Source organism: Accipiter gentilis, chromosome 2 (genome assembly GCF_929443795.1).
Source record: "Accipiter gentilis chromosome 2, bAccGen1.1, whole genome shotgun sequence".
In the NCBI taxonomy this organism is placed as follows: domain Eukaryota; kingdom Metazoa; phylum Chordata; class Aves; order Accipitriformes; family Accipitridae; genus Astur; species Astur gentilis.
In genome coordinates this window covers 10,020,771-10,035,266 of record NC_064881.1, presented here as the reverse complement: position 1 = coordinate 10,035,266, position 14,496 = coordinate 10,020,771, and the positions used below count along the sequence as shown (strand labels likewise).

Sequence of the window (14,496 nt, the reverse complement as noted above, 5' to 3'; positions counted from 1 at the left end):
CAGCTCCAGCTTGTGTTGAACACCTAGTTAAGAAGAGAAGCTTGACTTGTGCACACTAGTCAATACATTCTAGTATTTTTGTTATACATGCTTAAATCAAATAGAAAATACTTGTGTATACCTAAGAAGATGTTGAAAAATAGCAATCTTTTAATAAACTGGCTTGATAGTATTACATTAACCATGAATGCAATACAGAATATCAAACTTTAAATTTAAAATGAAGTAGTATGCTCAGTGAAAAACATACTTCTTCATTAAAATTTATAGTTTACGATATGTCAGGGGTCACTGAAAAGTTTAAATAGTGGCATCCGAATATATTCGAAGCTGGACCTATGCTTTTAAAAAGCCTAATAGAAAGCTGTCCTGCAGAATATTTCTATCCTTGCTGCTGTCTTTCTTAGCGCAACACACACACACAAGTACTCATATAAAAGAGTCAATAAAATATTCTTTCTGGTTTTCACTCAAGCTAAGGCAGAGTCAAGCCAGCCCTGAAAACACGCGATTTGGGGTCTTCGGTGAGTTCACTAGTGCTGCCTGACAGGAAGCTAGAAACATTTTACACTGATGTCCAGCACACTTCAGAAATACTTTGCTAGCATAGCACATTACTAAATAGGCAAAATTGTGTAAAAGTAAGCAAAGGGAACAGAAAAATGTCAAGCAACTGTAATTTTCCAGCTCAACATAGCTTATCAGAGTTTTGGGTTTGTGTGGCGGGGTTTTGGTAGCGGGGGAAGGAGCCGCAGGGCTGGCTCCTGTGCGAAGCTGGTAGAACTTCCCCCGGCTCCAAGTCGGACCCACCTCTGGCCCAGGCCGAGCCCATCAGTGATGGTGGTAGCACCTCTGGGAGAACAGATTTAAGGGAAACCTGCAGTCAGTAGGGGGACTGGAATGTGAGAGGAACCCCTCTGCAGACACCGAGGTCAGTGATGAAGAAGGGGGAGGAGGTGCGCTGGAGCAGGGGGATGCCCCCGGAGATGGCCGTGACTCCATGGGAAAGCCCACCCTGAGCAGTTTGTGACTAAAGGCCTGTAGCCCTTGGAAGGGACCCATGCCGGAGAAGTTTGTGGAGAACTGTCTCCAGTGGGAGGGACCCAAAGCTGGAGCAGGGGACGAGTGAGGAGTCCTGCCCCTGAGGAGGAAGGAGCAGCAGAGACGATGTGTGATGAACTGACCCCAACCCCCATTCCCCATCCCCCTGTGCCAGTGAGGAGAGGAGGTAGAGAAAACCGGGAGCGGAGTTGAGCAGGGAAGTTGGGGGGGGGGGGGGGGGGGGGGCGGTGTGTGTGTTTTAAGATTTGGGTTTACTTCTCATTATCCTTGTTTTGATTTCATTTGTAGTAAATTAAATTGATTTTGTTTTTTCCCCAGGTTGAGTCTGTCTTTTGCCCGTGACCATAATTGGTGAGTGATCCCTCCCTGTCTTTGTCTCGACCCACGAGCATTTCCTTATTTTTCTCCTCCTCATCCCACTAGGGCCAGTGGGGGAGAAGTGAGTGAGTGGCTTTGTGGTGCTTTGTTGCCAGCTGGGCTTAAACCACGACACTCTGGTATTTTTTTCTAAGTTATTTTCTATCTCAATTGAGAGTAGATATTAAATATTTCAGGTCTGGATTGTTAGTGACCTGAAGTGAACTTTAAAAACATACTGGAAACTAGGTCCACTCTAATGATGTGTTATGTGTAGTGAAGGCATTGCACTGTATTTAACCTAGGCTAATTCAACACACTTCTCAGTCTTACAGTAAAGAAATACTACTTTGGTGTATCTTAAGTGTAAAGAGTTACATACTCTTCACAGCATGATAGCTAACAATTACAAACATGTAAACAATTAATGATCTTCAAAAATACAAATCAGAATTACATACAAGTTATACATTTCATTAGTAAACCATTGATAATCCCCTAGTCTGGAACTGCAAACCTCACATAAACAATATAGTGAAACAGCTTTTCCAGAACTGTAAGAAGCATTGCACATTTCATACACCGGAATTTTGGCTTAGGATCAGACGCCAGCTCTAACCAGCTACTCTTTTTTTCACCCAGAAATTTAGAAGAAAAAATAATAGGACTCATCTAACAAAGTAAATCCATCTAAAACTGAGCCATTGGTCAAGGCAAGTTTTCTCCCATAATCAGTAAAGAAAAATAAATAACATTCAATCCAGGTGATTCAAAGCAGGTGCCCAAGTTAGCTGATAATCATCATCTATGTCCTCCATTGAGTATAGAGCCAGGACGTCAAATTTAACTTTGGAAAGACTAATCCCTCCCTTTAGAGTTGCAAACTGACTTGAATAAGTATTTTGATTGTAAATACGAGCTTTGAAATGTTTTGCTAGAAAACTGTTTTATCTGAGGAAGTTTTTCTTTGTGACTTGCATGATTTGCATGTGACTTTTTGTACGTGACTCGCAAAAATTCCTGTATTGGGTCTGGCTGAGACGGAGTTAATTTTCCCCATTAGCAGCCCTCATAGTCCTGTGCTTGCATCTGCAGCTAGAAGAGCATTGATAACGGACCAGTGTTTTGGCTACTGCTGAGCAGTGCTCACACAGCATCATGGCTGTCTCCAACACTCCCCCCGCCCCCACCAGCAGACTGGGGGTAGGCAAGATCTTGGGAGGAGACACAGCCAGGACAGCTGACCTAAACTGACCAAAGGGATATTCCAGACCATGGGACATCTGCTCAGCAATAAAAGCTAAGTAAAGGGAGAAGGAAGTGGGGGGCGCATTCATTATTTACATTCGTCTTCCCAAGCAACCATTACACATACTGAAGGCCTGCTTCCCAGGAAGTGCCCGGACATCACCTGCTGATGGGAAGTAGAGAATAAAATCTTTTGTTTTCCTTTGCTTTCGCGCGTGATCTTTGCTTTTGCTTTATTAAACTGTCCGAATCTCAACCCATGAACCTTTCATAGTTTCTTTCCCCTGTCCAACTGAGGAAGGGGAGTGATAGAGCAGCTTTGGTGGGCACCTGGCACCCACCCAGGGTCAACCTACCATAAACCCAAACCAAGCTTCATTTTCAGTGCCGTCGTCAACCAAGGTGAACTAAATAAACCTTGTCTGCAAAGCACTATATTTCAATGTAAAATAATATTTTTAATGTAACGATTAATACAATAAAGAAGTTTGACCTGCATACTGAAGCAAATTATTTTGTTCTGGTGCCTTTAGTTAGCATTTCAAATGAACAATAACAATAATGAAATGCTTTTCACTGGTCTAATAGCTTTAAGTTCTTAAAATGCCTTACAATTATTCATTAATAAAATATGGCGACAACTCTGGAAGGCAACACATTTTGTACCAGGAAAGAAGTGCACTGAGTATCTTGATTGACCATTTATGCTGTTCCAGATTAAATATCGTGCTGCTCCACTGATTCCAACTATCCGCTTAAAATGAAATCCAACTAAAAATCGGTGTCAGCTGTAGATTTGTTGATTAATATTTTACTTAGTTTTGCTCTCCCCTCTATTTGCACAGGGTAGTATTCTATGACTGAATTTGCAATGGTTTTGAAAATTCCAAAAGCAACTTCACCTCCAAGTTTACAAAATAAAGCTTGATTCTGATGAAAATCTACTTAGTTCAATACCAAGACTATACAAAATGTGTGAGCTTGTAATTCCATTATCACATTTGTTATCTATATTACACTAAAAAGAGGGAAATTTGTTGCTCCTAGGATCCTTAAATGCAAGATTCAGAGCAGTGCTTTAGAAGCTGCTTCATGGAACAGAACAAAAGGAGTTATCATTTTATTGAAAAACTCAAAGCTGTTGCCAAGCTGTCAGCATTTTCCATGCCTTTAACTCAGAAAATTCCTCATCCACACATATGTTCATTGACTGGAAAGGAGAGCTAAGAGTTTTGCCAAAATAATTCTTCCTCAGAGCTATGCAGTGAAACAGAAGCAATGTTTTGTAGGCTTTCATTAAAGAGGTATTAAAATTTCTCCTTAAAATCCAGATGATTTTCCTGAGATCACTGATGGCATCTTAAATGAGATTAGAAGTGAAGAATGACCATGTGAGCACACAGCAACAGTAAATAGTCAGGAAAGGAAAACATAGAATCCTACGTAATCTTTAACTATTTACATTTAGTCAAGAGTTAATGTTATTTTTAACAGTTAAGTCTTAGGCTACAGTAAAGATTCAAATATTTCATACTGACTGGTACATGATGTAAAAGAAAGTTAATAACTGCTTAAGTGACTCTTAACAATAATGATTAATTAGTAGTACTTTCAAATGATTTATTCTGTATAATATAAACAGGTAATCTAATGTGATCTCTATGAAAGCAGTCAAATAATAGTTGAACAAAAGAACAAAGAAGCTTCAAAACTTTAATAAAACTGAGTTAACAGCATGTGAAACTCCAATATTCCATTACTCAACCTTTTTACTAGGTTATAAATATTACATTTTCAGTTTGGGACACTGGTGTGTCTAGTTATTCATCTTACAAGAGTAAAGGTATGAAGAATTCATTTGTCTAGGTCTAGACAGAAAACAAGACCTCTCTTTTCACAGCATATAGAACAGACATCAAGGTACTATACATGGAAAAAAAGGTGAATGGGTCCAGAACAAAACAGTAGGTGGGAAAAGGGGAACACACGTTGAGAGTAATCTACAATAGCACAGTGACATGGAAAAAATGTAGGTAAAAAAAGAAGGAAAATGTTAGAATGTATTTTTTAAACTGTAATACTGAAATCTAAAGATAGAACCAATACATTGGCAGCAATTTCATAGATCAACCTGCTACCATTTGATGCCATAATATCTTCAAGGCCACGCTCTCATGTAGTTGATCAGCTATTAGTAATCCCACTACATTTTGAAATAAGAAAATGTCATAAGAATTTTTTTTTTTTTTCATTGAATTATTTCATACATTTTCAAGAAGGGATATTTTATATCCTCTTTTTGGTAATGCTTTGCTCTTTCTTACTGGCATTTTTTGGATGAATTGACATGACCAGTCAAACTGTACACTCATTCTGAGTGTAAAGGACACAGGGCACAGGTCAGTCACATTTCCAATTTGAATTAATAGTGTTAACAAGGTTTGCCAGCAGACTTGCTCATCTGCTAACAACTTCCATTGTGTGACATTCAAAGCTTGTCTCCTTATTTCAGTTCCTCATGCAACTGGAGAAGGTTGGCAGTTCAGGATGGCAGCAGAATGCCTGGTCAGCTGGAAATCCCCTTCCTCTGCAGCCGTGCTGGAGACTGAGGACAGTAAATGCAGCTGTGTTGTGTAGACAGTTAACACTGACTGGAACGAGCAAGAGCACTTGACCCTTTGCTTGTTCACGCTTCAGAATGCCCCCAGTCCTACAGCATATGCCGAAAAGCAGAAACATTCGCCTAAATATCTGCTTGTAAAAATTCTACTCCCAGGATTGATTTATTTCAGAAGTACTGCATTTCTTAATATACAAATAAACGAGAAAAAAACCACAACCCCAAAGTCAGTATGGATCTGGCTGGGTTTCCACTAGGCTGGGTAATGAACACTCTCTGTAGCTCTGTGATAGCTATGGTTTCCAGCTACTGCCTCACATCATACACTGCCATTGATCAATGCTTTAGGTTCTCCAAGTGTTTTCTGGTTTGCAATATTTTTCATTTTTGTGGGGGAAAAACCTTATTCAAATGAGAAAAATCTATTCCGCTCTTTCGAATTTGGCTTTACAAATGGCAGTCCTGTGTTTGAACCTCAGTAGATTGCTATGCTTTTTAAGTAGCTGCAGGAAAATAAGCTGGCTTAGGTTGCCCCTAATAATCATATTTACATCTGTCAGTTCTGAGTTGTCACTTAAAAGCTGTCCAGATTGGCAGGGAAAAAAAAAGTTACAGCCATCTGATAGATATTTGATGACTTCTGTGAAAAAATGGATTCACTTCACTGAATAGCTGACAGATACCAACATGAAAAAAAAAAATAAAAAAAATCACCATTCTTACTGGTAGCTTTGTGAAGGTAACAAGAATGGAAAGTGCTTGAAAGGTAACCTATCTGTTCACATATTTGCAATTCTCTCCAGGACAGGGAGTTTCACTTTGGCACCATTCATATTATTCAATCACACATCAAAATCAAAATAGTAAATAAATACAGAAATAAATGCAATACAGAAAATAAATCAAAACGATATGTTTACTATTTCAAGCCTTTCACTTTTTTCTTCATTTCTTTTTCTACTCATTAACCTTGCTAATGTTAATTGAACTTGTTTTACCTCTATCAAAAAGGAAAATTTTAAACTCTCAAAAGAGAATGATCCAATGTAACAGATTTAAAATTCACTCTCAGGAAGTCTCCAAAACTCTAAAATGTGCAAGCAAGTGAAATGTAACAACTTCATCTGACTGCTCAGGTAAGTCACAATTAAGTGATATGTTCTGAATTTAAACTTGTACTTAAAAATTAATAATACCTTTATCATTTAAATTAAAAAAAAAAAACCAAACAGAAAAAAACATGCTATTGTGCAAAGTTTAGAACCTGAAAAACTATCTCTAAAGCAACTTTTTTTGGTCATACCATAAGGGCTTTTTACAAAGTTATAAATCTTTCAACACAGTTCATTTGACAATAGCAAAAGGACAACTTTAAAAGTGTGATATAGTATGTTCTCATCTTTACAAAAAAAAAGAAGAAAGATTGTGTGATTAATAATGACAGAAATCAGGTCTGACTACAGTTCAACAATTTAAGTCAGTGTCACTTTCTGACCTTGGAAAAGGTGTTTATTGATGAAGGTTTTTTTCTTTATCAGAAAACCAATTACAGTCTATAGGTTACATTCAGATACATTTGTATCAACCTCAATTAAATCCTTGGACAAATGCCATACTACTCAGAGAGCTGTTGCTCTATAAATTCAGAAAAATGTGCATTCACTTTTTATTAGTACTGAAATTAGCATGATCTTCACATCAGTCTCCCCAAAAGATCCTTAATTAAAAAAAATGCTAAAAGAAATTATTAATGTTTAATTAAATAATGCATTACTACACAGCAGCATAGAATTACTACTTGAAAGAAATGAGTATATTCTGTGTGTTATCACCAGGTGAGTTAGCAGTATTTTGGAAAATCTAAGACTCTTTAACAGAACCTGTAAGAATATTTTGTAAAAATGCAAACTCTTCTGATAGCTGAACTTAGCAATTTGCGAGCTACTCAGAGTTTATTTTCAGTCTTTTAGAAAAACAGTAGCTGATTCAAATCATCCATCTTGTCAGATGGTACACTGTAATATCCTTGGTTTATGGATCTCACATGCACATACACTCTATTAGAAAAATTTCTAAGTACAATTAGCAAACAAATAATATTTATTAAAGAAAAGAAGAAAAAAAAAACCCACAGCTCCCTAGACAGATAAACTACTTTTCTTGATAAACACAATAATTCTTTTACTTGAATTTCAGGTGTGAATGAAAGGTGATAGAAATTGTGAGGATTAACTCTAAAATAAAAATTTTTATTCCGGAATTGCAAAGATTAAAACTTTTCCTAGGAATAAATCTACTGAAGAGTCATATTTCAGATCAGACACACCATATCTTAGTCTATCCCCCCTCCCATCATAATTTTCAGCAAGGTCAGTATTAGGCTACCCTTGTTAGTCCAGGCTATTGACCTCTATGTCTAAAAAGACTGGGAGTTGCCTTATTGCATGTTGTCATCTGGAACACCGTATAGCAAACTTTTGTGAGCATAATTTCTTCTAATTCAAGAAATATGTTTAAAAAGAAATACAAAATAAAGATCTTCCATACTTCTGCCATCAATACTGGTAAAGTTCCTACATGGTTTAATTCAGCTGTTTTCAGACATTTCTTTTTCAGGTGATAAGAGTAAAAATCCTAACTCTTCTCTACCACAATAAACTGTCATAGATTTACAACAAATATAATTATAAGAAAGCTGTCTGTTAGCAATACCACAATTACAAAAACATATTTTGTGAAGGTCCAGTACTTTAGGGGAGAAAAAAGTGTACCTGACCTAACAGTCACTTGTCTTATCTTCCAATATTCCCACAGAGAGACTCATGGGTATCTTCAGAATGCAAGATACTTCAACTCTGGCACACACTTCACATACCATAATCTGAATTAGTAAAGACACTGCCTTCTAGGCTTTGAGTTTCACAAAATGTTGTCATCTCACTTTTGGTCATTTGCACTGGAGTTCAAATCTAAGTCAGATATCCACTAGCAGCATAATGCAGCACCCACTATATTTCTGTCCCTTGGAAAGTCTTCGAAAGAAGTCTTTCTTGTTGTACTCATAAATAAATCTCTGTAATACTTACTGATACAACTGATGCTCAAATTTAGGTCTAATCCATGATTACTTGAATGTTCTTTGATGCTTTATGGAACTGCTACAGGTACAATTGCTGCAGGACCCTCACTAACACTATCATTTTGTTCAGCCTAATAAAGAAACAGATGCTTTCTTTTTTAGTGTTTAACACTGTTTATGTTGCTTATAATCTTTTATGCATTTTATTTTCTTACTCCAAAGTGTACACAATGAAAAAAGAATCAAAGTTCCTTTGCATCTCTAGTTCTGGGGAACTAGAACTGTTTTCCACCAAAAACAAAGTGTTCTAAATTAAGAACTAGGTCCTTATCCCATGCACTCACATTAAGCAGCACCTCATTCCCAAGGAGCCATTGATTTCATTTAGATTATTCTGCAGGATGCAGATCAGGATACTGCTGGAACGTTAAGTGCCTGTTTAAAGTCTGTCCTACACAGAGGAGCATGCAAATTGATTCAGACCCAACAAACAGAAGAGATACTGTTCTGAACTGGAAACATAGTAATAGCCTTTCCTTCTTCAACAGTGTAGAAGTGATTAAGCAAAACATTATAATCAAATTATTTGAAGACTATTTATTAAAACAGATAAAAAGAGCTTTTACTGTAGCTACTTATCTGTAAAATTTAACAATGCTATTGTTCCTCAGTTACAAATTTTATTTTTATTCTTTAGAGTTTATTCTATGAGGCATTCAATGTCAGTTGCTAATGAAAGCACTTGCTCTCGGTCTGTAGAATGCATGTAAAAGAAAAATAGATGTGGTCACTCATCTAGAATGACAGAAAGAATAAAACAAAACCAACCAAGCAAAGTAAAAGATAAGAAAAACAAACAAAAAAGAAACCTAAAAAATCAGGAATAAAAATGAGGGAAAAACACACAAAAAAAAAAAAAAAAAAAGGAAGCCGGTGGGACTTGTCTGACCATGCTATACAAGCAAAGCACATGATTCCAGATGATTTAAATGACCTGTGAGAAAAGGACAGTTAACTGCCTGTGAAATGCCAATCATCCTTAGTTGGAATGAACCTACTGATTCAAGACCTAGTCTTAATCCCAGAGGAAATCAGGGTAAAGTGCTCAAAAGTCACTAGCCTAACAATGAGACTTCCAAGAGAAAAGAAACTCCTCATCACCACACGAATATCAATCAGTTAATGAGTTATGCATTTAATATGCAAATAAGGTAGGGGGAGTGTAATTGGTGAAGCAAATCATCCACTATTTTCTACAGTGCCGCTGCAAAACTAAACAGGGCAAAACTGTAAGATAAAGCCTTGCTGTAAAATAGAAAAAAAATTAAATATGCATTTCACAAAGACGTTTAAATAACAAGTTCAGCAAAAGTAATAGATATTACGGCACAATAATGAAAGTCGTATTTCTGAGTGATAAAATCTTTTAATAAATAATGCCAGAATGGGGTTGGTGGAGTAATGGTGCCACAGTGTGTGTTGGTAATTGAGCAACTATATGACGTGGTTTAACCCCAGCCAGGAACTAAGCACCACACAGCCGCTCACTCACTCCCCCCCACCCAGTGGGATGGGGAGAAAATTGGGAAAAGAAGTAAAACTCGTGGGTTGAGATAAGAACGGTTTAATGGAACAGAAAAGAAGAAACTAATAATGATAATGATAACACTAATAAAATGACAACAGCAGTAATAAAAGGATTGGAATGTACAAATGATGCACAGGGCAATTGCTCACCACCCACCGACCGACACCCCGCCAGTCCCCCAGCGGCGATTCCCCGTCCCCACTCCCCAGTTCCTATATTAGATGCGAGGTGCCATGGTATGGAATACACCGTTGGCCAGTTTGGGTCAGGTGCCCTGGCTCTGTCCTGTGCCAACTTCTTGTGCCCCTCCAGCTTTCTCGCTGGCTGGGCATGAGAAGCTGAAAAATCCTTGACTTTAGACTAAACACTACTGAGCAACAACTGAAAACATCCGTGTGTTATCAACATTCTTCGCATGCTGAACTCAAAACATAGCACCGTACCAGCTACTAGGAAGACAGTTAGCTCTATCCCAGCTGAAACCAGGACACTATAGCCCGAGCTTGAACTCATAATTTCTTTCTATATGGGCTGCTAGATGTCCTGTATGTTGGGGAACAGTACAGTCTGATCGGTAAAAGGAGCATCTATATCCCATATAAAGCACACAGACCTGTATTAGTAAGTTGTATTTGTACAGCATGAAACTGTCAAAAGCTAATGTCAGATTTGTCATGCAAATAAAACCAGCCTTATGGAGACAGTGTAGGCAGTGTGTTCCTCTTGTTTCAGAGAAAAATTCAGAACCATTCACCTTGAGATGTTCATAACGGTGAGACGGATTCTCCTATACATTTTTCATTAATCTTCCACACCGTTAGCACTGCTAACATTCTACCAATTTATTTCTGTTTTCTGCTTTGTGTCTTTTTATTATACTTGTATTTTGAGAAACAAGGATGTGGCAACAGCAGCAATTAATTAATAAAACAGACAGACATAATAGCAATCACATAACATTTGCATAAACAGATATTACACTCCTATGCCTCGCAAGATTTAACGTGAAATCCTATGATAATTTTATTTAGCTCAAAGGGAGAGCAGAATGTTTATGATAGTTTCCCATAAATCTTAAAAATATCTCTACAAAATACAATTACAGTATCTATAAAAGTGTCTATAGAAATGAATAGTAAAAGGTTTCTAGTTTTTTTTAGCTATCTTCTAGAATTAAATAAAAACTTAGCATTACAATAGTTCTAAACCCTACGATATTATTCTATGTAACATTTTATAGATCTTCCAAATAGTTGTCTACAAAGCTCAGTTTCTTATCAACAAAATTCAGTATGATGCTTAAATAAGAAATCTGACACATCATGTAAAAACAGTAGTACATAAATCACACTATTACACTGTTCCAGCTGAAGTCCATCTTTATTAACATAATGTGCTGGTAAAACTAGTGACCCTCGCAGTGTGGACTGGCAGTATGCATGAAGTCTGGTGTTGTGCTACCATATGAAGCAACCAAAGCAACAGAGGATAGCAGACAATTCCTCTACCAGCAAAGCCCTGCCGTAACAGTTACCCATCAACTGTCTTATTAACTCCACAGACAATACTCAGATATGTAAGTACATTGAGGTATCTGTATTCACTGCAAAAATCACTGCTTGTGTCATTCCTATCGCATTCCGTGGCTCCAATACTCAAGGGTGAGTGTAGAGAAACAATACTGTAGACATGCATATTACTTATTCATTATCTTATTGCTGCTTCTAAGGTGAGTATTGCTAAGATCTACTCTCAAAAGATAATGTATTGAAATACACTTAGTGTTAATGGTATAAAATGAAGTATCAACCTGTGGGAGTAAATGCATACATATGCGTGTGTGTGCGCACGTGCATATAAATACACACAGGATATTTTTGCTTTCTATAAAGTACATCTTAAAGAAAAAATAAAAACTACTTACACCAGAATAGAAAGGCTCACCAGACACACAGATCACATCCTGCTCCTGGATCATCAAAATATCTTTGGCTAAGTGCAGTCGCACTTTGAAAGGCTCCTGGTTACCATCCTGCAGCAAACAAATCCCTGTCTTTGTCTTCAAAGGAAGGAATAAAGAAAAAAGGTTTTCTCAGTTAGCACTTTGCATTGCTAGAAGTGGTATTTTGAAACAGAATAGCTGAGATATTGGTACAGTTACCATAAATACGTCAACAAATATCCGAAACTACTACCAGTAATCACTGTATTTATTTACTGTGCTCAGAATACAAGGGAACAATGGTTATAGCAGTAACTATTGAAGGCAGATTTTGCAATAATAAGGTGCTACTCTGCCCATGATGAATTTGTGAAACTCCTTTCAAATTGCTTCAGAGCAGCTGTGCTCTTATGTTCCATCTTTGTATTAAATGATGACACCTCCCTTGGACATGAAATACAAGCTGATGTTCCACATATTACACCAATTTTGACACAGAAATACATAAAATAACACCTCCAAACTAGCCAGATGTGAGCACTGACAGCCTTGATGAACCTGTTGTGGGCTTTTCCTGACCTGTGAGCGCAACACTGACTCAAGCTTTTATGTTCCTTTTCAAATGAGGATGCTGAAGTTAAGAGTAAGAGAAAAGAGATCAAAGAATGCAACTCCCTCTAGTAACTTACTTCTTGCTCCACTTCTGTATTTTACATTTATGGTTAGAGATGAGGAATTCTGTAGGATTCTTCAATATACAATAAGTGACTTTTTAACAATTTGTAACAGTGTCTTTGTGGTAGTACCTATTTGTGCTACTTTGGGGGGCTTTATACATAATAAGTTTGAGCAGTGAAAAAGTCTGCACATGTAAAGCACCTGCAGTACTTAACAATTTTTCCCTTAAGGCTGTGTTGAAAATAGCACTCTATAACACTTCATAAATGGAGAAAAAAAATCATGTTAGTATGAGAAATTTGCTTACAATCTAAAAATTTAGCCTTACAACATGTAATTTACCAGTATTAGATACCTATACCTATTTGCATAGATACTGATACATATGTATGCGCATACGTATCTCAGAAGAAAATTCGTATATAAAATGTATTTAAAATCTTGGACTCATCAGTAGCAATACTAAAACTTCCATTGTCTTCATTCAGGTCAGATTTCAATCCACTGTCTGTAAAAAGTTGGCTTGAGAAGAGATCAAGGAGACAAAAGTCTTGCTGTGAACTTTTAACTGCCAAGGTTGACCCGGCTGAATCTGAGGGCTCTTTCTCAGACAGGTTTAAAAGAAGATTTGGAAGATCTCCCCATACCGTGCTCTGATGCCTTACATCCACAGCATGGAGAGAACAAACACAAATATGGAACTGGCAGTAAGCAACTGGCAGAAGAAAAGTTTAAGTTGCTCTCAAGAGGCTTTGAAAGAGGTGGAAAGGTCGAGGACAACCTCTAAATAGCCCCATATAATGTTCTCCACTAACAAACTGTTCTGTCATTTCTGCTCCATGCTCAACACTCAAACTTAGGAAATTGTTTTCCCTTGGACACCAGTAGTAAATGTGTCTAAGTAACTCAGCCATAACTTTGAAAGTGGCTCTGATGTTGTTTTTATTCTTTTTTAAACTAAGAAGAAGAAAAAATTAAGAGTTCCACGCACTGAGCTCACACTGAGGTCAGTGGAAGCTCTGGTCAGAAGACTTCATACAGCCTTGTTCTAATATTTAGGTGTCTTTTTTTTTTTAAACAGGATGAGATAGAAACAAATCAAATAAATGGATCATGAAAGGAGTTAGGTTTTCAGTACCACTGAAAAATTCTCTCTCATATCATACGTAATATGTTACATTAAAAGAAACAGAATGTAAAATACTATTAAATTCCTCTGGTCCTCTCCTTATAACTTCTGCTTTACAGACTAAGATGACTCCTCTTCCCATGGAGTTGTGAAGTAAGCGGTAAGTGACAATAGAAATTGAACAAAGTTGGCTGTAAATAACTATGGTCAAATAAAAGGGGTTAGCATACAAACATCTACCACTTATATAATGCCTTTCTCCTGCAGAAAAGTTTGCAGACGTGCCTTTCCTCCTCCCTGGATAACTGGCGATGGAATAAATTCTGCCTCTGATACACTGATGATAGTAACTCTGCCTTACTTGACTACATGTTTCTGATGTGGTCAATAACCCGAGAAAATCTCCAAAGAGTCTTTCTGCAAAAGCTGAGGGGCTTCTTTCTGGGAATCAGAGGCATACAACCATAGCAGACACAAATAGTCATTAGAATAAAATTAAAATTCAAGCTGGTTTCTAAACGCATGTGGGCTGAGCTTATTCAGTCTGAACAAGGAAAAGCTTGGGAACAGCAAAATATTTTGGCCCTTGAATAGATTGATCACACACACTCAGGGATCTTTTTTACGTCAGACACTCTAAAATGTAAGGAACCACTTTACTGTTGTTGGGCTTTATGAAAGCTGGTTTATGATACAGTTCAAAATTAAATCTTCAATTATACTACCTCCTTTCCTCTCCTACCTGAAAGCAGCATTAACAACCATGTAACGGAGAAGAATGTACTTCAATTTC

At 37.2% G+C, this 14,496-nt stretch overlaps 1 protein-coding gene across 3 annotated transcripts in view; it reads right to left on the bottom strand.

Annotated features, from left to right (window-relative positions):
• Positions 1 to 14,496, bottom strand: part of SNTG1 (syntrophin gamma 1) — a 354,767-nt gene that overhangs the window by 150,445 nt on the left and 189,826 nt on the right. For all 3 annotated transcript variants that reach the window (XM_049817320.1, XM_049817330.1, XM_049817340.1), the window contains exon 3: positions 11,879 to 12,013. In XM_049817320.1, coding sequence (XP_049673277.1) covers positions 11,879 to 12,013 — 135 coding nt within the window. The remainder of the gene's footprint in view (positions 1 to 11,878; positions 12,014 to 14,496) is intronic.